Genomic DNA, 24000 nt, shown 5'->3' with positions numbered 1-24000 from the left:
GATTCCAGAATACAGGCGACAATCGTCAAAATGCCAGAGAACAATAACAGTTACAATACCCCAACTGTTAAGCTTAGGCTGTGGTTGTTTGAGTGAAATATGAAGATGACGACAAGACTCAGAGGAAGAATTCTACACGTTTAATCAGAATTTAGCCTGCAACTCATCACTTATACTTCTGTATCAACGTGGTTTAATTAGTACCGTCACATCGCTGTACTGACACCATCTTGATGTTAATAGCTGCAATAACAGCATGGAGTGTGTACGTTGTTCATCTTTGTTCATATTTCTGTTCCTGTGAATTGCAGACTAGGGTTTGGGAAAACTTTACTGCACTGGAAAAGAATTTCTTGGAGCCCTTGAGGGGAACGTTAAGACAAACCAGATTACAATACCAAGCAGAAGTACTGAGGAAACAGGATGAAATAGCGGAGAATAAAAGTACGTATAATTAAGGTAACGAGATTATTCGACTGGGAAAAGTCGTTGGAAAGAACAAGTGTTGTCTTATCCGTTCGTGGCTGGACCATAGACGCCTAGTCTTGTCACGAAACGGATAAATCAACGGTCACTGTTTCTTAACAAGAGTTATCGCAACAGTTCCATTCTTAGCTGCGTCACATCACGTATGGCGATAAACTGTTATCTTAACAGTGATGAGGGGCTGCAAATTCCGAACATCCACCACACAGTGCTGTCGTCACATGACTGTTCTTTAATCGTGTTCCAACCGATGATGGCTGAGCGATTCAGTCAGAACGTTTTGCTTTCTTGAATTTTGTGTTTACTCTCTGAGTTACGATTTTCTATTTCTAGCGTGAGTAGTCAAAATCATGGATTCCTCATCTCTCAGATAGTACGCGCGCTGTGATTGGCTAAACTAGCGGGCCGTATTCTACAGTACGGCCCGCTGTACAGCCCACTAAATGTAAAATTTCCAGAAAACATTATCTAGCAAGTTTTTCATGTCGTTTCTGTTACATAAACTTGTAAAACTGTTTGAATCTTGCATGCAACTATTTCAAACAGCCAAGAAGATTTAGTTTTTCGGATTTTGACACGCCAATCTTTGTGGCAGTTGAACCTTCCGCTTGGCTTTGACTAGTTTTCTTGCCCGCGCGCTGGATTAACCTCGGAGATATAATAAATATCTTCTTACTAACCTCGTTTTCCAGGTCCGTACTGTAAGTTACGGATCCCCCTTTTTTTTCCGTTGATTTATGGCCCGCGCGCTTCGCGCTTCGAACTCGGTTAGGAAGAGGTATCTATTTATTTTTATTTCTAAATTGTATGTTGTTCAACTACGCAAGTGGTGCTAACTATTCAAAACATATCAACTGTTTTTTAACAATCGAGTCTATTATGCATTTCTTTCTCAAGGCAAAGGAAAAGATGAGAACATTGAATTTAATATCAAGAGTCCTGATGGTCAGTCACTGCCACCGACGCCTTTAACTGCGCAGGTTGAGGTGAGTTGGAAACGCAAGCGACTTAGAAATTCGTGTCAGTGTAAAGGTAAAGGTAAAAGGCAAAGGTGCCTTTTTTGCGAGCGTAACACGTGCCAATGAAATCATTTACTGATAAACTTGTGGCCCTCCTTGCGCACCTTTTACCCCCTTCCTCCGTCAATACTCCGTTTTATTATATGACTAGCTCCGTGAGCGGGCAAGATGAACCAAATCGCGCGCTCTGATTGGCTACCCGAGCGGGCAAGATGGAGCGATACTGCCCGCTCGGGATTTCTCGCTTGGTCCCGCAAGATCAAAGATCATTTTTTGGTGTTTTAAGTCATATAATAAATCCTTTATTGACCAAGATTGTTCGGTCAAGATGACTGGATATTGGCCTCGTTCTTTTTTTGCGTGTTTATGGACCTCGACTTCGTCTCGGTCCATAAACACGCAAAAAAAGAACTTGGCCAATATCCAGTCATCTTGACCTCACGCTTGGTCAATAACCCATACTTACGGGTATTCAAAGCTACAGCAACACGGATCCCAGGAAAGTCGAAACAGACGTCGATGGAATGAGACGGAGATCAAACTGGCGACCGCCAGCTCAGAAGACAGCACACTAACCGACTGAGCTGCAATACGCGATGTATGATTTATACCTTTTAAAGTAGCCCCGTAGGGAACTCCCAATTTGACCTTTAATGATTTGGAGAGAAGCCTGCTCTTTGAAGATCACCTATACGTCATTTGTATGATTGTTCATCGGGGACATTATAGGAGAGCTGACCCACTGTGGTTTCACGTTGTGCTATAAGTAATTCAGTTTCGTTTTCGCAGGTAATTTCGATTTCGCTAAAAAACATCCTTTTTTTTTTTTTTTTGGCATTCTGAGAAATTCTGGTCACCGAGGCCAAGAATTAATGTGTTCGATTATCGACAAGAATTAGACGTGTCGTCTTTTAACACTCGACGCCCTGAAATAAATCTAAAATTATATAAAAATACGGTTTGGCTCCTCAAGCCTCTTCAGTCGTCCTCTCTGTAAACATGCTGATTTGAGAAATGGTTGAACCAGTGAGCATTTTAATCGTATTTTACATCATTCTAGTGCGTCGAATGTAAAAAGACCATATGCCAAATTCTTGGCGACTGTTTTTCAGATCAGTCCTGTTACGCGAAATGGGGTTTTCCTTTTTGAGGGTGCGGGAGAGGACTTATTTCTTTACTAATGTGCATTCTATTAATATCGTTTGCCTTGTTCAGGCCCTACAGTCTGGCCTTTACTCTCTGGACATCATAGAGAGCGTACTCGTCAGGATATCCGAGATCGCAAACAGCAGAAAGAAAGACGGAAAATAGTCAATACGCAAGTGGTTCCTATGAAGGGAATCTACAGCTTGTAACGATCTACGATGTGTCTGCGTCGTCATGGCAAATGTATGGACACTTTTGTCCCTGGCGTGTGTGGCATTCTTCGGTACGCACTCTAGATAAGACTTGATCTCGTTCTACATTCCAGACCAATATGGTGCTCGTCTGGCTCATTCGGCTGAACATCGGACCACCGTGCGGAAGGTTGTCGGTTAAGCATCCAGCCGGACCAACTGCAGGTTCCTTACTTCAGTAACTGAGGAGAAATAGCTGCATCTGTATTCGAATCTGCACCTATCTGGTGTTCTGAAATAAGGTCGATAAACCGTAAGCCCCGTCTCACACCCGTTCAGTGTTTATCACCCTGTGGGACATCAAAGGACCCACACACCATTCGCAAAGATCAGGGCATGGAGTTCCCAGTGCCAATAAACCTTTGGTTTCCTACTATAAAATCATTGCTAGTCCGTGAGCAACCTCGTTCCCAGCGTCTCTCTTCTCTGCCTCCATCCCTCAACGACAATGAAGGCAGAGAAGAGAGACCCTGGGAACGAGGTTGGTCCGTGAGGTTTACGACCCTTTGAGATACCTCCGTCGCAGGCATACATCATGGAAACCACTCTTAAAGGTGCGACAATCAACAGGGATAGCTCTTTCAAGACAAATTAATTAAGAAATCATAGCACCAGTGGTGGGTACTGAGTTCAAGACTCGCACCCCTTCTGTTTCCAAACAGAAGGGGTCACGTGATGTGATAAATCTTTGTGAAACTGATGCTGCGAAAACAAGTGTTAAGAGAGTCTTAAAACGGATATTATTTAGTACAAATAGTCAAATCAGAGTATTATTACGCATCTAACAATGCAAACGGTTTTCGTCGTCAAAAGGTGGCGTCATTATTCTTGGCGTTCCTGGCGAAGACACTGGAGACTAAGGACAAGAATCGCGACATGCCTTGTTTTGAGAAGGAAACTTAAAAGATGTGGCACGTTTTGTGAATGAAACGCTTCAATACTCGCTTTAATCTATGTGTTTTGATTCAATATTCATGGTCGATATGTTTCCTAGTCGCTGGAAAACTGCCAAGGTCACACCGATCTTCAAGAGCGGAGACCCTGCTGACGTTACAAACTATCGTCCTATTTCTGTTTTGCCCATACTGTCGAAGATTGCTTGAGAGACATGCTTGATTGATTGAGAGACATGTTCACAACGCACTCTACAGTTTTATGTCTGAAAATAACCTAATTTACACTAGACAATCAGGCTTTCGTCCAAGACATAGTACAGAAACTGCCTTGATCAAGGTCATCGACGATCTCCTATTTAACCTCGATAATGCTTGTGTTAGTGGGATGGTTTTGATTGATCATCGTAAAGCGTTCGACATGATAGATCATACGCCTTCTTTTAAAGAAACTTGAAGTTTATGGGCTTAGTACGGAAACCCTCCAATGGTTTACCTCTTATCTGACGAATAGACGCCAACTTGTTAAGTTGGGGGATAAACAGTCAAATGTTGCTAACGTTCCTCATGGTATTCCCCAGGGATCTATACTCGGCCCCTTGTTATTTATCGTCTTCATCAATGACTTACCCTTTCATGTTACTTCACCTACGATTGATTTGTATGCTGATGATACAACGTTGACTTCATGTGCGAATTATAGCGCAATTGACAGACTAGAACAGAACCTGAATTTTTCAGTTGCTGAAATCGCCGAATGGGCAGCTTTTAACAAACTACCGATCAACGAAAGCAAGACCAAAGCTATACTCATTACTGGCAAACGTCTTCCCTCAAAGATCAATTACGAGATGGCTTTAACTATTAATGGAACTATATATGAATTAGGAACAAAGACATCGAATCGCTGATGCTATTGCCAAAATTGTTCAATTTCCTCTTTATTCTTCCAAGCCTCGACCGCTAGGTTATATATTCTAAATAAACGACGGAATTGTGTCCTATGCGCGAAGACTAGGCACGGTTCTTACGTTGCGTTTATGCGTGTAGAATCAACTGAAATGTCAACTCCTTGTAAAAACTAGTTTCTTTTTTCGGTTTTTCTTTTTTTTGGGACGTATCGGAGAGCCAGAACATTTACGCATGCGCTGACGAAATGTTTGAACAAGAGAGAAAAAGGGGACCAGTAGCATTACATCTGGACATCGCGTAAGAGCCTCGTACCTAAGGATCAGTTCCGCCCTTGTCAATTTAACGTGGGATGTTGATCGCTTTAGTATTTTTCAAAAAAAGTCATTGTATCTACCATTTGGTACGCACTGCAGTTGCGGACTACGAAGTGTGCACACGCCCACTGCTAAAAGTAACATAACTTGAATACGTAAACTTTAGTTAGTTTCGATTTCCAGTTTGGCTATGATCAAGTGTACATAGCACGCTGTACACTCTTTCTAGGATTATATGAGACTAGAGTAAATCGGTTTCGGCGGCCTCTAGTTCTCTCGAGAGCGCTTGAGGCCAAATTAATTCCTCTTATTTTTGATAACTTGTTTTGTTTTCACTGCCTATTTTCTTGATCGTTCGACCTGTTTATGGGCGGGTGCCTTAGTTACGGTCTAGGCTCCGGATCGGCGGACGGTTTCCATTTCTCGGCGCAACGAGATCGGTTTTTCAGCTAGGAAATTATGGAACTTTGAATTTGGATCGGCAACGGACAAGAATTTGGACAACCCTTTACTTACATATGTACACGATCTTCGTGGAAACTTTAATTATATTTCGGCTTCGCCTTCACCCTGCACCTTTTCGTGCCTCAACTCAATTTATTGATGGATCATTGTGGGACTCACTTAGACCTGGAAATGGATTTTGGACAATCAAACTTTGGATACCCTTTTGTTTACTTTATCGAACAGCGACTCGCTCGATCTTTCTCCTCGATCGCCATTTGGCTGGAATCACAAGCTTTTTACCTCGTTTAACCCGTCTTTTTACCTTGTTCTGCCATATAAAGCTCGACTGAACTGAAACCAAGTTTCTACTTCTGTTTTCACGGCGATTTAACCGACGAACTCTCGTCTTCACCGCCCCACGCTGTTGAATTTGTTTGGAACTAATATGGAACACTGGACTTAAAAAAAATAAATAAAGAGTAGCTACAGGAGCTACTATCTTCAAGACATTACATGTAAAGCTAATATATTTAACACATACGGATACATAACTAGATATATAGTATTTACAGATACATTGAAAAGAATAGCGGCTATTCAAAAGCAGAGCCTTTCTTAACTCTCTTTCTCGCTCTCTGCTCGCAGTGTAAACTAATTATTAGTCTTTTTGCGACACATTTTATATATGACCACAGGTGTCCCAAGCTCAGTGTGAGGGAAAGGCAACAAAAATAGCAACCTCGTTTCCAGGGTCTTTGGAGCGGGAGAGAAAGAGAGATTTGAAGATGAGATCTAAGAGATGTAAAGATTTCGCCAGTGAGAAATACCTCCAACCGATGTACAAAGTGGAAAGCACTAGATAACATCGACCTAAACCTGGTGAGCCATATATGCCGCTCACAAAGTGGAACTTTTAATAATTAACTCTTTTTTTTTTCTTTAATTTTCTTTATACCCGTTACAGGATCCGTTCCGACAGTGGGAAGAGCGCCGGAAATTTTTAGCTGCAAGTAACAGTTAAAAGACTGAAAATCAATTCGCTAACAACAGGACCCAACCTGGGATGATTTATGACATGAAGAAAATTACTGTGACGTCTCGAAAATGATCGGTCTATTGACCGTTTTATGACTGAAATAATCCTCGCCGCGATCGATCAGAAGCGAGAGAGCGAAAACGAAGTGATCGTCTTTCAAGACTCCGCTGGCATATCGATGGCTCACCAGCTTTAGGTCGATGTTATCTAGTGCTTTCCGTACAAAGTCGACAGCAGCTTAAACTTACAGATTCGCTGGCTTTTTGGGACGCTTAGTATGGGCAAATTGGCACTGAACTACTCCTCCCATCAGTCATTAATTTGAAACCACAGATTCTGGGAGACACATGCCCAGCCACAACTAGGGTCTCTTTCTCTCTCGCTCCAGAGACCCTGGGAACGAGGCTAACCTTATTGCCCTTGTGGGTCGCTTCCTTCCTGTGTGATTTTTTTTTAAGATTCGACGCAAATTGAGCCATTATCAATTCCTCGGTTGTGAACGGTCATAATATTAAAAATACTAAGGCTGAACACAAATATTCCTGGATAAAATGTTCCCGCGGTTACAATTCAACCGTATAATTGAAGGTTTTTCTTTTTATTCCAACCGCTAGCCGCGCAATCGAAGCCCAGCTAGCGACCCAAACGAAACGATGGAAAAGAACCTCGTACCCCAGGCAGACCACCCTCTGTTGGTGTAGTTGTTACGATCTGTGGGAAGATTGGGTCAACTTTGTTTAAAGTCCAATTAGCCACGATCTTGGTTAGCAATAACCATACCTACCAGTTGCCAAAAGAAATATTTGGAGAGCTTTTAAAGTGGGTGTATTGCTTGACAGAGAAGAGAGATAGAGGGCTATCCAAGAACAGAATTTGATGAAAGTAAAACTAACACCTCTTCATAGTTTGGGAGAAGTGATCTTTGAAAAATAACATTATTCTGGTCTGTGGACCAAACAGCACACACCACTCAAAAGGGGCAATCTGGTAGTGATACGAATTTGAAAAGTGACCATTACACCAACTCGTTTTACAGGTACAATTTGTCTGTGTACGTGCGACGAAAAAGAGTACCGTTTAATTAACACTGAGCGCTACAAAGAATTTCATAGAATACTGACAAACCCTTTACCTTTGTATGTGGGGCAGCACTTGAAATAACGGAATCCACAGAATCATATCTTAATTAATCTTCATTTCTAATATGGTCGTAAAAAACGTTCCCTAAAGAGTTTTCGTAGTTCGGCAAAAAATGTCGTATATATCACACAAATATGTACCTGAGCGTATCGTATGGAAGACAAAATGACTAATAATGTCAAATATATATGGCTTAACCACCTACTAACGGATCGCCGGTAAGAAAGGGTCTGTCACTTATGGCTGAGGTGGCGACAGTTCTCTCTCTCTCTGTCTAAAAGCTAGCTGTGTGAGCGATCCGCGGGTCGAAATATCGGATCATTGAGTTCCTAGGCAAACGAGCCCGACAGCTTTTTAAGCTAGACTCCGGTAAAACAACCTGGATCCGACATAAGGACAAGACCTCGACAATATTTGGCCACGACTGAAATCACGCCCCGTTTACCATTCGCTACTTAGTATCACACCTACCCCCGTGATTTTTTTAAATAAGGGATTCCTATCACAAAGCGCTTTAAATGCTTGCATGTAATTCATTTTTGGACCCGTACTGCCCGGAATGCGTAAGTGGCACCAGGGAACAAGTTACATAATTGGGCCCGCAAACCATTGTCATGGTCTGAACGAAGAAAACGAAATCAGTTGATAATATCAATCATTGCATTATTTTATTTACCAACTTAACACCGCCGCCGCAGGACAATGTGTTGCAATGATTTGTGCTTCAGTATACCCCAATAGAGTGTTTTCACGTGACGTCACGGCGGCCATGTTGTTGTACCTAAACAATGGAACGGCCGCCATGTTGGTGTACCAAACTAATCCTCTGGGAATTGAACTCTATTATCATGCAAACGTTTTCTTTTGTTTTGCGGGAAAAACAAGGTTACTGATCACGTGAGTGGAAACACTCTATATGAAAAGAATAAGTAACCCTGATGACTTGCAATCAACTCTACAGGTCCGAGAAAATGATCACTGAAAGTGAGGTACGAGTTGTTCGCTCCTAGTTATGAGCTCCTGGCGGCTTGTCCCTCTTTTTGCATCCCACAATAAACGTGGAACAACCTCATTGCGACGTCGCATTAAAAATCGCCTCTTTATCCTACGTCGAATCCAAAATCAAGCCCGAGTTAACGCTTCCATAGCGTCTAATTTCAATTGAATGTGAAACTGATACCGTTGTCACAGCGCATTTGTACCCCTGGGGGTACGATTCCGCTTGAATTAAAGAACGCGTCGGGCGACTACTCCAGAATCCACAACAAGCCAACAGCTGTAAAGCAGGGGACTTTGCGGCGAACATACAGGTTTCATTTGTGAGCGAACAAACGCCCTGATGTGTTTCTGACGTCTTTGTTAATTCCATCGATGATCCTACGGCAGTAGTTTCATGTGAATGAGACAACGCCAACCAATATTACAAATGCCATCAAAGATAACAGGAACTGTTGGGAGAACTTCCATTCCTCATTATCTCGCTGTCAAAACATAAAGAGGATATACAGTCTCTAAGCGCTTGTTTTCTTGAATTGATAGATCGACAAAAACTGGAATTATGGTTAGTGCATCAGACATAATTTAATGTACTCTGGTTTGGAGAGTAGCATCAAACAATGTTTGATTTTTAAACCTGGTTGCAATATGAACGTTATCATGCATTAAGGGGGACAGACTTTTGAGTGGACCTACAATACTAGACATATTTAGTTGGAACACTTAGCGAATGGTCCAGAATCATCGTGATACAAGATCGAGGCTTAAACCAAATCCCCCTCTCCCCAAATCAATGTTGTGTGAGAATTTTTCGGGCGACTGCTAGTAGTTGTGAAAATCAACATTGGAGGAAGGGGGAAACGGGCACAGGTGTTTCAACAAATGTGACGAGTATTGAAGATGTTGATTAAAGGGAGTTAAGGTTAGAGCGGTTTTCAATTGAGTGTCGAAAGTGATTAGCGAATTGCTTTGGTTTATGATTACTTCACTCAGTGATTGGTTCAAATTTCTCGCGCCACTTTTTCCACCAATCAGAAGTGAAACCCAAACCAATCGTGGCTCGCGACTGCACATTTTCCCCGCGCTTTGTGTCGGTTACGTGTTAATTACTTAGAGTTTTGATTGGTTTACTGGATTGTCTCCGTTCTTTTCGATTGGCATTCATAGCGTAGGGAGCGTAGGGCATTTATAATTGTCACTACTTTTGGTACTAAGAAGTTGTTTAACGTTAAGACAAATCAAAAACTGGGAAAGCATCTCCGGGTAGAGAATAAACAAAGTTATGACGAGCTCTCGAGACTCCTCTTGTGCGTAAAAAAAATTCTCTTTTTTTCTTAAGCAAAATTGGTGGTTCCATTGATGCGCCAATCATTTTTCCCAAACAGGCGGGATGCAGATAAAATGAATGAAAATTACTTTCCTTAAAGAAGCCACGATGTTTCATTTATCCACCGGATTTATGGCAACTTTTAAATTGCAGCTATGACAACGAGTTCCGCGCGGCCGGACCAACACTCAGGGTCTTCAAACAACTAACAACTTATGAATTTCTGAGTTACAAGTCTCTATCCTGTACAATCATCTTCGATTTGTATTTCTTGGATCATGTGCACGTATCTTTTGTAGATATGTAAAAAGCTATTTTTCGTGGTTCAGTAATCTTTTCCTTCATCTGTTGGCCTTTTAAATTTTCTTTTAAAATTTCGTTCAAAATCAAATTAAATTTTATTTATTCTCCAATAAATAAATAAATAAATAAATAAATAAATAAATAAATAAACAATGTTTACCTAATAAGGGTGGTTTCTTCAAACCCTGCATGTTTATACACGCTGGCAGTTCAAAGCAAGCTTTATTTACAGCCTTACCTTTTTCGTTGCCTTGGGAAATCGCTTATGCAAGGATCGTTGCTCTGATGTTTCATAAGTTTTCGTTTCCTCTGAAGCTGGACAATGCTCACCTCTATAGATATAAAAGACAGTACAGTACAGTATCCTGGGTAATGAGTACTATCAGTGCCCAACTTGACCAAATAAAACTATAACAGAAGGTGCATAAATAAATGGGATGCAGGGCTGGCGCAGTGGTGAGAGCACTCGCCTCCCACCAATGTGGCCCGGGTTCGATTCGCTGACTCGGCGTCATATGTGGGTTGAGTTTGTTGATTCTCTACTCTGCACAGAGAGGTTTTTCTCCGGGTACTCCGATTTCCCCTCTAGTCAAAAACCAACACTTGATATGATTGAGTTAATTTGTTGATTTCACTTTACAGTGTCCCCAATCAGTGTTCCAGCGCTAGAACGACTAGACACTTAAATAAAGCTCCTTTCCTTTTCGCCATTCCTTCTGATGGCTTGTTGGGAAGGTCATCTGTTATCGATCAATGAAATGACCGAGCAATCTTGATCTGTTAGAAGTAGACGGCCAAATGTACCTGCATACATTTTCCTCTTGCACTGTATCAATAATGGACGAGTTTGTCATCTCAATCATGTGGACACTACCAAAGAAATCGGTGACCAGAGCCTGAAGTTTAGACAAAAAGAGCTCAATTAGTAGGGCACCACGTTTTTCTACATCCAAACTAAACAGAATTACTGGATACATCACAGAGATGTAAGAAACGACCTTTGAAGAGCGCCGAAAATTTTAATTAAATACCTTTAAATCACCATGTTTTTTGTTACTGATGAGGAAAGCCCCACTGCATTTTAATATCACCAATATTTGAAGAAAAAGAAACTACATGCGCACCTTTAACTTGTCATTTAGGTTCATAATATAAGTTACGAGTTTTTTCCGGTGATTTATGGCCCAAGCGCGAAGCACGCAGGCCATAAATTTCGGGAAAGAGCGAGAATCCGTAACTTACAGTACGGATCGAGAGGTCATAGCGCATGCAGGAAAGGAAACTACAGGTTGAAGTCAAGAAAAACGTTCAACTGCCACAAATGATTGGCATGCGTAAAAATCTGGACAACGAATAAATTTCATTGGCATTTCGAAATAGTTGCTTACAAGATTCAAATAGTTTTACAAGTTTATTCCACATAAACAATACGAAAACTTTGCTTGAAAATGTTCTAACAAAATTTCTGTACAGAGGGCCGTACGGTAGAATGCGGCTCGCTAAATTAGCCAATCATATTGCGTTTACTATCTGAGAGATAAAAGAAAGGAAATAAACAAGAAGCAATAGTGTGGCCTGGTCACAATATTAATTGTACTTGACAAAATCTATTTGTACAACTTATTAGAATCACCTGGCTTTACGAAAAAAAAAAAACAAACGTATTAACACCACACCTTTTTCGGTTCTCTCTCGAATAAGTCAGACCTTACTCCTGGGGTGGATATCACCAAATCTGGTGTGGTATATCTGAACTGGAAAAACGTGAATGATAACATTAAATTGGATTGGTTAATACTTTCAAAACACATTCAAAGCCAATTATGGTCAAAATGGACGATCAGAAATAAAAATGTACTTTGTAATTGCGCGGAAAATCGACGATAAAATTTGTTAGAAATGTCGAGCATTCGTTTCTTCGCATTCGTAGAAAAAAATACTCAGCGTAATTTTTTGTTTTGCATCTTTCAACAGCATTTTCACAACTCATTTCTATTGAATTTATAAACTTTTCTCAAACTACGCATTAGATCAGAAAATTTAATAGGGTTTTCGAAAAGTGAACAAAAGAACTTAGCCCATCGCATTACTTTGTATATCCTGGTCCAAGAGGTTTTTCTTGAGCCGCAAGAGAGCCCCGAAGCGGTGAAGACGAGTCGCGAGCCTCTCCTCGCCGCTTCGCGACTCGTCTTCGCGGCTCGGCTGCTCTCTCGCGGCCCAAGAAAAACCCTCTAGGACCAGGGTATAGTTTTTAAGCTATTTTCCAAAAAACAGAATTTTAGACGGTGTTTTGCTGTGCTACTGCTGTAGCGGTATTTGGAATTCGCACACAGCATTAAATTAACCGGCTCTACACCCTCTTTTGCCACAACTTTGCCCAGTTGCTTTCATCCTTTGGCTTTCTTAATTACGTAAGAACATTAAAAATACCCAACAGTTAAACCATCCTGAGCGAACCTTGACCCAAGTAATGGTGGTTGTTCTCACAATGTACCACATTTTGACGTCACCTGTGATCTAATAGGGAGCTTAAGGAGGCTTACTACAGTTTTGAAATCTGTGAAATTAAAGTGACAGAATGTCTAGCATTTGAAATGTCTAGATTCCAGTCGCCCTCCAGGAGCTTGGTCACAGTGTTTAGCAATTTTCTCCCTGATTTGCATTTATTTTTTAGGTAAAATTACATTTTAAATCAATTGTAGTGACTAACACTTCAGAAGAGACATCCTGTTGCTTTAATGTCACACATTTCAAATTTTCTTCTTTGGAAAACTGTAGTAAGCCATCTTAAGCACCCATGTTTTTTTAAAACGTGGGCGGCAACCAGAAGAGGACAAGATACTTAGCAACGTAAATGTGTTCGACAGTGTGGAGACAAGTTAAAAGGGAAAACAGCTCACTTCCTGTTCCCGTCTCTAAAACGTGCTTGCTTAATTAAAGCTCCCTATTACTGAACAGACACACAGCTACATGGAATTTGTTAATCTGATCCTGATCAGTTGTCTATGTATAAAGATACCTCTCCATATTTTTAGGCCAAGATTAATGCAGACAACAAGTTCTGATGTTTCATGAGACAACAGAGTCACCAAAAAAAAAAAAAACATTCTTACCAAGTCTTCCATTGTAGATTTGCTGTCAGGTTTGACACCTTCCAAAAACTGTAGCACATAATATGTATATCTGTCAATCACATGAACACCAATGGCAGGATCCTCATGATGCTACAAGGCAAAAATAAAAATAAAAAACATCAATTTGTTGCATTACAGGCAGACGAAACTCACCAAAAAGGAAAGAATTAAGTTTTTAGAATTCAAATTAACAAGGGTTCAAAATGGGCTAAATAGCAGATGATAATTATTGAATTATGCATTTTCTTAACTTTATTGCATTATTCATAGTGTCAGGTGTCTAGGATGTTCATAAGGTTTTTTTTACCCGAAAATCACATGTACATGTAATCTAGAAAAGAGAACAGAAATATAGTTGTATGCAAGCCACAATAATCGTGAACCACTTGTATTCTCTGTTCATGAACTATCATCAGCAACATCAGCCCTATATATAGGCCTGTAGCAAACAGTATTTACTAACACCGTTTTTTCCATTGACATTTGAAATGATCATAACAGGCTCTCACTGCCCTCTTCTAGTATTCCTACAAGAACCAACCAATATAATGGGAGTAGACAATACTATCAGGAAATCAATCCTGTACGTTTGACAGATTAATCCTTATGCATTTACTCACAGAAAGGGAATCCTGTCCGACTAAACTGCTGCCAACTGCCAGAATATTAGGTGAGTAGAGTTTCTGAGTCATGGAGTATGCTTGACAAGTGTCAACCATCAAAAAGATTTCATTGTACCTTAAAATCCAAATAATACAGATGACTTTGTTAGGAAATGGGTGTACACATAGCTACTAGCTAATGTGTACTGGCATGTGCAATCGTTGTTGATTAATAAACATAAACATAAACAACCAGTGAGTTGGCTTAGTTGGTTGAGCATCAAACCACTGTGCAGGGATCTAAAACTCTGGCCGGACCAACACTTTTAGGTTTTTAAATAACTCAGGAGAAAGACAGTGCTGCTTTCGTAACGCCATCTGGAAAATTTAATTACAATGTAGACTCTCTAGTCTTCTCAGATAAGAAAGAAAAACCACAGGCCCCCGGCAGAAGAGCAAGGAGTCACATAGTGACACAATTACTATCAAGGCTGCTGCCTAAGAAAATTCTATGGGAGCTTTTTGGGCTTCCAACATTAAAAGTTACATGTAGTAGCCCAAGTCATTTTTTCAAGAGCCCAGAATGAAGATGAATCAAGTAAGGTGCCTGTTTGGGCTACTTGTTCAGAAATTTGGTTGCCCACACTCACAAAAAAGGTGCCCCAGGGAACAGTGCGGCCGTTAGGCAGCAGCCTTGATTATAATTTTCATTTTTTGCAAGTCAGCTCAGATTAATTTAAAATATTTGTCTTCCAAATTTAAAAAAGTTCTGTAGGTGAAAAAAAAATTGACACATTTCAAAAAAACTGATTTTTCTGAAAAACTGACCTAAAGATTTTGTTAAAATTTAAATATTTTAGAGATTATTTCTAACATTATCTGGTAACCCTGAAAGGGAAGATTTTTTCTGCCCCATTTTTCAAAAAAGACAATATATCTTGATTTTAGGGCTCAAAGAAATGACTTATACATGTATCGTTGCCATGGTAACATTTTGGAGGAAAATGTGATGTGAGAAATCTATGATGGGTACTTAATACCCTGGCCAAATTTCGTCTAGATATGATTACCCTAACTGTATCTAAGGACAGAAATCAATATGTTTATTTGTTTGAAAAAAGGAGAAACTATTTCGAGCCACCTTAATTGCTAACCTTCTTTTCTGCCACATTTGCTCAAATGCATCAGCCAGCTCAATACTTGTGATCTCTTCTGCATCTTGAAACTTGAGAAATCCATCACCCCCATGGCCTTCAAAAATTAAAAACAATAACTGTAACGTAGCAATCTTTGAAAGACGAAAGACCAAAATCAAAGTTATTTCTTTTAGTGTTCCTAAGATGCCCAAACAGGAAAAGAAACCAATCAGAACTTAAAGCAGTTACAGCTACTTTCTTAAAATGCACTCTCAGGTCACAATAATATTATTGTTTGGAGGGTTGCTTCTCATTGCTGGAAAAAGTCACACTTTCATGCTGATGAGAAACAATGAAAAATAAAACAAAAAACAACAAATTCTCTGATTGATGTACCTGTTACCTTCAGCTGTGTCACTTAACAGCAACAGAAAAAAGTGGGCTTCCTTTAACCCATTGACCTCAGGGAGTGAGACTTACCGGTAACAGCTTTTACAACGTCTTACGCCAGACAATTTTACTCATCAACAGGGGGCGTCCTAGGGCATTTAAGGTGTCCATGGGTTAAATACTACTTGATAATGAGTAAATTAACCACCATAAGAACAAATTGTGAGGTAACATTTGAAGCATTAGTCCTTCGTCAATTCACTCTGATGAAAGACTACAGCAGTAACACTCAAAATGTCAGCTAACAAATCTAGATCTCACATAGGTTAATTTAACTTTATAAACTTGTTTGATAAAACCAAACTTTTAGGTTTCAGTCCAGCCAAGTGTGTCACTAATTTTCCTATCCGGTTGGCCAATAGTGTGAAATGTGCAAATAATGACTGGAAATCCACATACTTCAATTGGTAATGGGTGCAAACTTTAGCAAGCTTAATTTAAGATGTCCAATAATTATTATTATTGACCAACCTGTCATATAAACCAGAATATTGCTTCTCTCATCTGAAAGTAATCGCTTTGATCTTGGAACACTGGATGGCAGACGTCCTGGTGTTAAAAAAGACGCAACATTTTCAGATCAAAGAAAAAATCTAGAGGAAAGCCTTTAATAATATAAAGTAAAAGAAGAAGATGTCCAGAAAGGCGGAAGTTTCAACTAAACTGGCTTCATTACCTGTCAAGATTCTTATAAAATTCTCAACAGTAACCTGCAAAATATTAATTGAAAAAGGTCAAATATAGATTCAACAGTAAATAAGTAATAGTCTTTCAACCCTTAATTGACATTAGAAAGTAAAATCTTTAATCACTCTTAACAGGGACATGGTCAACTTAAAAAAACAACATCCTCAGTAAATTGTTCTCTTGTTTGTGTGGCTTCTTCACCCATGTTCCTCACAATGCTCTTCATTTTGCCATTGGCATGAAAACAATTACATTCAGACAATACACCCAATGCATTTTCTGTCTTTTTCGGACATTACCAAACAATGAAACAGCGAAACACCAAAACGAAACACTCAAGACACCATATATGACCCCACCATACATTGAATACTAACTGACAAAGGTTGGATTTGAGATTAAACATTATTTTAGGCTTAATTAGGCATAAAAAGTTATTGCTCCTAATCTCAGTCTTAATCTGAATCCTAATTTTAATCTCAATGAATTAGGAGCAATAACGTTTTAGGTCTAATTAGGCCTAAAATTCAACCTTTGTCGGTTAGTATTCAATGTATGGTGGGGTCATATGTACATTGCTGTTTTGTAGTTTAGTAATGCTGTCTTTTTCACTTGAAACTAACTATTATAGCACTTGAGTATACACTGTACCTTGTTCACCATCATCAAAGGAATTTAACTGTTGTGAGAGGAAGTGGCCTATTAATAATAATCTTTAGGTAATAAGCCACTGCCTATTTTATTTTTTTATTTTTTTTTTCACTTTATTTTTAAAATAATATAATTGAATTTGTTACATCAACATAAGCAAGTGGGGCATCTTTAAACTTGACTCATTTCACATTCCTGATTTTCATAATAACAATAAGCCAAAAAACATGTGTGTGCATCGGGATAAAAACAAGCATCTTTTGTTAAGGAAATTGATTCCAGAAATTTGCATTCAAAATCTTTTGTATTTTTAACATATGCTCAATTTATCCTGACGCTACCAAGTGTTTTTTTGAAACTCCGAACTGGCTTATAAATTACATAAATTAAAATGATCACAATTATTAACTTATGTACCTCATATCCTCTGTAGTCTACTTCAATATCATCACCATAAACATTTATATGTTGGTTTGCATTATTGAACACAGTACCTTACAATAAAAAAAGGTTAACATTATTAAAATTATGAACATTCCAAAAACTTTATCATTCATGGATAATGCAAATTAAAATGAAGGGCATGAGGCCAATGCCTTTTGCACTACTTTGTGCATGCAGCCTTCAACTTAAAGAGACCCTTGTAATGCATTTTTTTGCAGGTTGGAGGAAAAATATAGTTTCTTAGTCAACATAACTTAGTCACTGTCATCATTTTGTATTCATTGTTATCAAAAGATTCTGAGACCTAATTGTAAGGTCAAAATTACCGGTACATATAAATTATCCCATTCATTCACTCCTCAGGGGCCCCATGATGCCCCCAGTTGTTGAGTAAAATCGTCTGACATTAGACAAAGTAAAATCTGTTACATCTCACTTCCATGAGTCAATAAAAGAAATCTTTAATAAAAATAGACAGACAGAATTTTGTGCCTTACCAGGTCTTGGATTTCGTGCATTACAGGCCATATCATCTGCCAGCATCACTATGATGTGACTTAATCATGTAAAGAATAAAAATAAAAAGGCTGAATTACTGGTACTAAGCAATAAAACAACCTGTTTCATCCTTATGTCTATGAGTGGGGAATTTGAGTGAAGACCTCTCAGAAATCAAGCATGTTCCCTTTTCCCAATATTTTGTTATGCAGATGCTGCCAAATTTTTAAGAGTTCCCAAAGGTCAACACTGCAACTACAAATTTGTCTGTTACTTTCTTCATATTTTGAGCAAACTTAATGGTCACTTGCTCTGTAAACGTTTTGCCGCATATTTTGTTGGAAATTCTCAAAAACCCACTCCCACACCCCGCCCACTCTACGCAAAAAAAAAATCGGAAAGGAGCATCTGTGATTTATCATTAGTAATTGTGTTCCGGAATAAATTTGCATACATTATTAAGTGATTTACGCTGACCAAAATTTGCATGGCTCATATTTCTTTGGAGCTAAATTCTCAAAATGGTGGTCAATGAGTTAGATTTCAAACGTGCATTGAAGAGTGTCTCTGATAGTCTTAAGATACCTTGGCTTTATAGGATAGAAGCACTCTATAAAGGAAAGGATGTATTTGCAAGTCTTCCAACCGGGCACGGCTCTGATCCTCAGAACAGCAGAGATCGTTCCCGATGAGCTGTTATTTTCCTTGATATGTCAACATCTCAAATCTTCCACGGCAGCACGCTTTGTAGATTGTTCTTGAGAATGGCTAGGCTGGTCCGAGCAAGGTGTTGGGATTACATTGACTGGTAAGGGATAGCAAGAAGACGTTTTCGAGTGGACAATCTTTTGAATAGTGCTATATATATTCACCTCGTGAAAATTCGTCAGGAGCGCTTTCATTTCTTAATTAGTGCTGACAACAATTCCTACAAATGTAGAATGTAGAATCGATTTCCACTTTACACTCCATAGATACCATAACAATTCCGCTTGTGCTTTAAAAGAAAAAACTCTTTGGCCATCAAAAAGATTTTTATTTGTATTTTTTACTGTGCGTAAAGTACACACGAAATCATCATAAAATTTCTCATGGTGGTTCTCACAGTGTTGATGTGGAGAAATAAAAATAAAAGCCAATCAACTTGTTGTTTCAATGATGTAATGATCGATGGGTAATAACCAATCAAATCATTTTCCACACAATCCAGGAAAAATCACGTGGTATTGAACACGATTATCAAAGGTACATCATTTCTGATATTTTTTTTTGCAGAGAGTGGGCGGCTGTACACAGGCTATCAAAAACTTGTCAACACACTGTTTTCCACAATAAAGTCCCCCTAAACAAACAAACACACACACAACTGTATATCTGTCCAGTAAAGCACAAAGGTACGATTTACAGATTTGCTGTTACAAACCTCACACACATTTATGACAAAAACGTTCATATGTTTTTTGTATACTGCCCCTGAGAGAAAGTTAATTTAAGTTGACTCGCTAATTGTTCCCCTTCTTGGCAGATTTTAAAGATAGTATGCAATCCAGAAATTAAAACATTTCCGCCTGGCAACAACAAAAGGGAAAGAACCGTATATCCATAGACCTTAGTTGGGAATGTTTAGAAAGTCCAGAGTCACAAGTTTTTGAGGATCGCATTGCTGGTTGGAGAGTTTCAAGAGTGACAATTTAATTTCAATTTGGAGCAATGCTAAATGCTCTTTCTGGCACATGAAAATGGTTAGACCTATGATGTGTTACAGTCACAGCTTCATCGTCATAACAAGACAGGAAGACTAACCACCATTCAATTCTCTGTTACAACTGTCACTCGACCTTGCTTATTCAAAATTGCAGTTAGGCTTTTGCAGATTAAACTTATAGCCCACTTTATATCAATAACAGTAATTATATGTGAATCATGAGGAGTGCACAAGGTGAGATATTCTCTTTCTATATGCTCAGAGATAGGCAATTCACTGCCAAAATAATGCCAAGAACCCAGGGGGCAGAACTCCCATATAAAAAGGACGGGGTGCTCGTCGTACCTTCTAGGGGTTAAAAAAACAGTTTTGGTACCTCTTAGGGTGTTCAGCCTCAAAAGGTCCACAGCAGGAGCTGTAGTGGTACCTGTTAGGGTACTGAGCCAAAAAATGTGACAGGAGACATTTGATAATTAACTATTATTATGTCTGATTAAAACCCATAATTTGGTACCTCTTAGGGGCTCTTTTCAAAATTTCCGACGAGCACCCCCATCCTTTTTCTATGGGAGTCCCCCCAGGGGGCCAATAAATGGGGCATTCTCTGAGGAGGGTTGCATGGAAATAACATTATACCTCACCTAGATGTCCTGCCAGAATCAAATTTCTAAGTACTACAGGTATGTGACCAGTGACCACACAAAGACATGGACTGCTTACATGTGTGACTTTCACTCCCCCCCTCACCCCTCTCTTAAACCCAAGAAAAGATGGGGACTTAGACATTAACATTAAGAGAAAATGGGCTAATGTTCCCACCCCCAGGGAAATAATTAATTCCATTCTAATATTCCCATTTGTGCCTGCCTACCAGTAAAAGGATGCATGAATTTCGTTAAAAATATCACTAACAACAAAATAAAACAGTCAGTAAGGTTTTCCATCCATTCAGAGACTTAATGTACTTTTGGATGGCAAGCAAAAAGTGAGGATAAAATAGTTTAACTCACGCTTCTTTCTGTCATTTTAGCAACTGCCTCCAATCCTTAAGCAGAGGCACGTGCAGGGACAGTTTTGAATGCGGCACGTTGGGTTTTGTCCCGTTAATGTCCCCGCCCTTCCCGGGTTAGGGGGCGAGGATTTACGCTGACTGGTGCATTATAAAGCCTATGGTTTTAGGTAAAAAACGATCAAAAATTTATTGCAATGACGAGGTGCATGAAATACATATTTAAACTGCCGGTCTCGGAGGTCCCGGAGTGGTCGTCTGAGTGCGATTGCCTGATCGACAACTAGAAACTTTTTATATTACATATTGTACGTTTTTAATTTGATATCAAAAAATTAAACCGTCCTACCTGTCTGGTATTCCAAGTCTTTTGACGCTTCGGTACATCGAGAGAACGTTAGCAACATGACGATAGTTGAACCAAAACCGAGATGTACACACCTTGAAATGAATTAATCAGTAAAATAGACGTTGTCAGTCATGCCTCATTTTTTAGCGCTCTACAAAAATAATTTAGGCTTCATTTTTTTACCAGTACGGCCCAGTTGTTTGCGTGATCACTCTTCAGAAAGTCACCCGAATACATCTCTGTTTTTGTGGTGGTAAGGTGTAGAGATAGTGCGACTATCGTACACACGAGAACCATCACTTTGGAAGCCATCTTGTCCTTTCGCGGCACGAAAGGAATGGTGGGTATTGTTCAATTCCCTTCACTGAAAATTTAAAGAATTTTACATGTAGATACTTTATTCTCGTTCCAAAAGGTTTTTTTACAGAAAAGGATATAACAATACAACACAATGAGATAAAATAAACTAAACGAAAATAAACCATAAATTCAATTGTAAAAAAATTCATACCGCTTAACAAATTATAAAAATACAAGTTTTTATAAAAGTGACGACACATTTGAAATTAAAGACATGTTTCGGTCGTGCAACGACCATCTTCAGTTGAAAGTAGAATTAATTTGAAGTTACATTTGAATTTATAATATGCTAAACAAAGATAAATAACAACGTGAAATAAATTGGGAATCTAACAAAATAGCCAAAGGTAACAAAAAAGAGTGTACAATGGAACATGTTTTACTTTATCGACGGTATGTTGACGATACTTTTTGTCTATTTGACACTGAACATGACGCTACTTTGTTTTTTGACTACATCAACGATAGACATCCCAATATACGTTTCACCATGGAAAAAGAGATGGATAAAAAAATCCCCTTTTTGGATGTTCTGATTGACAACAGTCAACCTCTTTCTCCTATTACCAGGGTCTATCGTAAGAAAACGTTCACCGGTCTATTAACTAATTATTTTAGTTTTACCCCATTCTCTTACAAACTTGGCTTAATCAGGACTCTAGTTGACAGAACGTACAAGATCAACAACACATGGATAGGCTTCCATGAGGATATCAAGAAATTGTTATTAATCTTACGTAAAAACCTTTTCCCCAGTCATATCGTTGAGAGAGTCATTAAGCAGTATCTTACAAAAACTCAGACCCTTTCGAACACACCTACTAGTCCTCCCTCTAATCCTACACATTTTTTCAAATTACCTTATGTTGGGCCCTTCTCTATTGTAGCACAAAACAGATTACGTAAATTACTTAAACGTTATTGTAACAATCTTGATGTTAAGCTAGCCTTTTCTTCCTTCAAGATCCGTAACATGTTTAGTGTGAAGGACCCTGTGCCTGTTGAACTCTGTTCGAATGTTGTCTACAAGTTTACCTGTGCAAGCTGTAATTCTTGCTATGTCGGCGAAACCAGCCGACACCTCTCGACACGCATTCGCGAACACTTAAACAGGGACAGGACCTCACATATCTTTAAACACCTTCAACAATCCGAGGCATGCCGTAACTCCTGCTCTGCGGAATGTTTTGAAGTTATAGACCGTGCGACCACAAAATTCCAGGTCAAGATAAAAGAGGCCTTACATATTTCCTGGGAGCAACCTTCTTTAAATAAGCAATTATATCACGTTAATTTAACTCTCTCGTTCTAATCAACATGTTCCATTGTACACTCTTTTTTGTTACCTTTGGCTATTTTGTTAGATTCCCAATTTATTTCACGTTGTTATTTATCTTTGTTTAGCATATTATAAATTCAAATGTAACTTCAAATTAATTCTACTTTCAACTGAAGATGGTCGTTGCACGACCGAAACATGTCTTTAATTTCAAATGTGTCGTCACTTTTATAAAAATACAAGTGCTATTATGGCATGCTGTCTATACGTAAACCCTTTCAATAAATTAACTTCATCATCTGAAAGTGACAACAGAAAAAAATTTATTCATTTATTACTCGAGAGTTCTTAATTTGGACGATTCAATTCATGACGGGTTAAGTAACATATTGCCATAGCAACAATGGACCCAGTGAGTGTAATCTGTTAGAACATTCGATTTGGAAGCGCAACGTTTTTCGAATTTTTCACCCTCTGATGTTGAGAGTTTAAGAAAAGTATGACGGCGGAAGAAAGTAAGGAATACATAGCAAAGACGGAGGTCCACCAGCTATTTGAGGTAACACGAAATTCAAGAAGGCGCGCGCTTATCTGTTGCAGCTGGTCGAGCAATTTTCTCTCTCTTAATGATTTTTAGTGAGTGCAAGAGATTGTAATTATATCTTCACAAAGTCCTTATTTGCAACGTTAGTTTTGGTTCCTTTAACAGCCGTGGACAAATGCTAAGACTTCCACGTTTACATTTTTGGTTGCAACAAAAATATTTCGTGCAACCGCACGGCGAACTTAATTTATAGCGTTGTAGCGATTTCCAGAAAACCTATTTACTTCATTTGTGAAGTTCTTGCAACGGCATCGTTTCAAGACAGACATCAATACCCAGAATTTATGCAAAAACTACCGTATTTTTTGAGTGTTCAAAAACTCTACTTATTTGCTTTTTATTTTTAATTTACTTTGTGTATTGCACAGGATTTTATTTGTTATAATTCCATTTCATGGTTAGTTTCTTTTTGTTTTAGTTTTTGTCTTTATCTTTATATTTTTCGAATAACATCGCATGACTCGGAAACGCTAACTGGTCAATCAACTTTGCAATGAAATGCTTCCAGAATAAAGCAAGAGCTAAACCGTGTTGTTTCTTAGTAGTCCTAGTATGTCAGTATTAGTATTTGTTTTGTCATTTCTTCAGGGGATGCTTACTGGGCTTCTTTATCATAAACCAAAGGATCCTTTGGCGTTTCTGGAAAATTGTATCTCCCTTGCAAAAACCGGAAAGGACATAAAATGGAACACATTCCTTGACGTCAGCAAGAAGCCACTGCCTCCCATACCAAAAACTGATGGTCCTATCAAAGCTGAAGCTGCAGTGGATGAAGTGCGCACATTTGCCACTGAACCAGAGATGAAAGTCAAACAACCGCTT

At 39.0% G+C, this 24000-nt stretch overlaps 3 protein-coding genes across 4 annotated transcripts in view; 2 read left to right on the top strand and 1 right to left on the bottom strand.

The window, feature by feature from the left end:
* Nucleotides 1–8135, top strand: part of LOC137984359 (glomulin-like) — a 32128-nt gene extending 23993 nt beyond the window's left edge. For both annotated transcript variants that reach the window (XM_068831536.1, XM_068831527.1), the window contains exons 18-20: nucleotides 312–444; nucleotides 1384–1472; nucleotides 2721–8135. In XM_068831536.1, coding sequence (XP_068687637.1) covers nucleotides 312–444; nucleotides 1384–1472; nucleotides 2721–2816 — 318 coding nt within the window. In that variant the 3' untranslated portion in view covers nucleotides 2817–8135. The remainder of the gene's footprint in view (nucleotides 1–311; nucleotides 445–1383; nucleotides 1473–2720) is intronic.
* Nucleotides 8136–8295: 160 nt separating this feature from the next.
* LOC137984381 (GPI-anchor transamidase-like) lies at nucleotides 8296–21270 on the bottom strand. Its single transcript, XM_068831565.1, has 13 exons — nucleotides 21119–21270; nucleotides 20936–21027; nucleotides 17872–17930; nucleotides 17348–17424; nucleotides 16269–16302; nucleotides 16064–16141; nucleotides 15161–15257; nucleotides 14025–14142; nucleotides 13384–13494; nucleotides 11947–12024; nucleotides 11075–11166; nucleotides 10509–10602; nucleotides 8296–9125 (listed from the first exon to the last, which is right to left on the bottom strand). Exons 1-13 carry the CDS (start codon nucleotides 21245–21247, stop codon nucleotides 9036–9038), a joined length of 1149 nt encoding a protein of 382 aa, XP_068687666.1. The 5' UTR covers nucleotides 21248–21270; the 3' UTR covers nucleotides 8296–9035.
* A 1708-nt stretch (nucleotides 21271–22978) lies between these two features.
* Nucleotides 22979–24000, top strand: part of LOC137993756 (adenylate kinase isoenzyme 5-like) — a 30103-nt gene continuing 29081 nt past the window's right edge. The window contains exons 1-2 of the mRNA XM_068839765.1: nucleotides 22979–23133; nucleotides 23767–24000. The exon at nucleotides 23767–24000 is cut by the window's right edge and continues 136 nt beyond it. Of these exons, the coding sequence (XP_068695866.1) occupies nucleotides 23074–23133; nucleotides 23767–24000 (294 nt within the window). The 5' untranslated portion in view covers nucleotides 22979–23073. The remainder of the gene's footprint in view (nucleotides 23134–23766) is intronic.

This window comes from Montipora foliosa, chromosome 2, assembly GCF_036669935.1.
Source record: "Montipora foliosa isolate CH-2021 chromosome 2, ASM3666993v2, whole genome shotgun sequence".
Taxonomy (NCBI): Eukaryota; Metazoa; Cnidaria; class Anthozoa; order Scleractinia; family Acroporidae; genus Montipora; species Montipora foliosa.
This window is presented reverse-complemented; position numbering and strand designations above follow the sequence as displayed.

What these genes read in the sequence shown, in the direction of transcription:
- LOC137984381 (XM_068831565.1), bottom strand. Translation starts at nt 21,247, where the DNA reads ATGGCTTCCAAAGTGATGGTTCTCGTGTGTACGATAGTCGCACTATCT. An exon ending in TGCACGAAATCCAAGACCTG is followed by an intron (nt 17,425 to 17,871) that starts GTAAGGCACAAA and finishes TTTTATTGTAAG; the next exon opens with GTACTGTGTTCAATAATGCA. An exon ending in AATCTACAATGGAAGACTTG is followed by an intron (nt 12,025 to 13,383) that starts GTAAGAATGTTT and finishes ACGTTTTTCCAG; the next exon opens with TTCAGATATACCACACCAGA.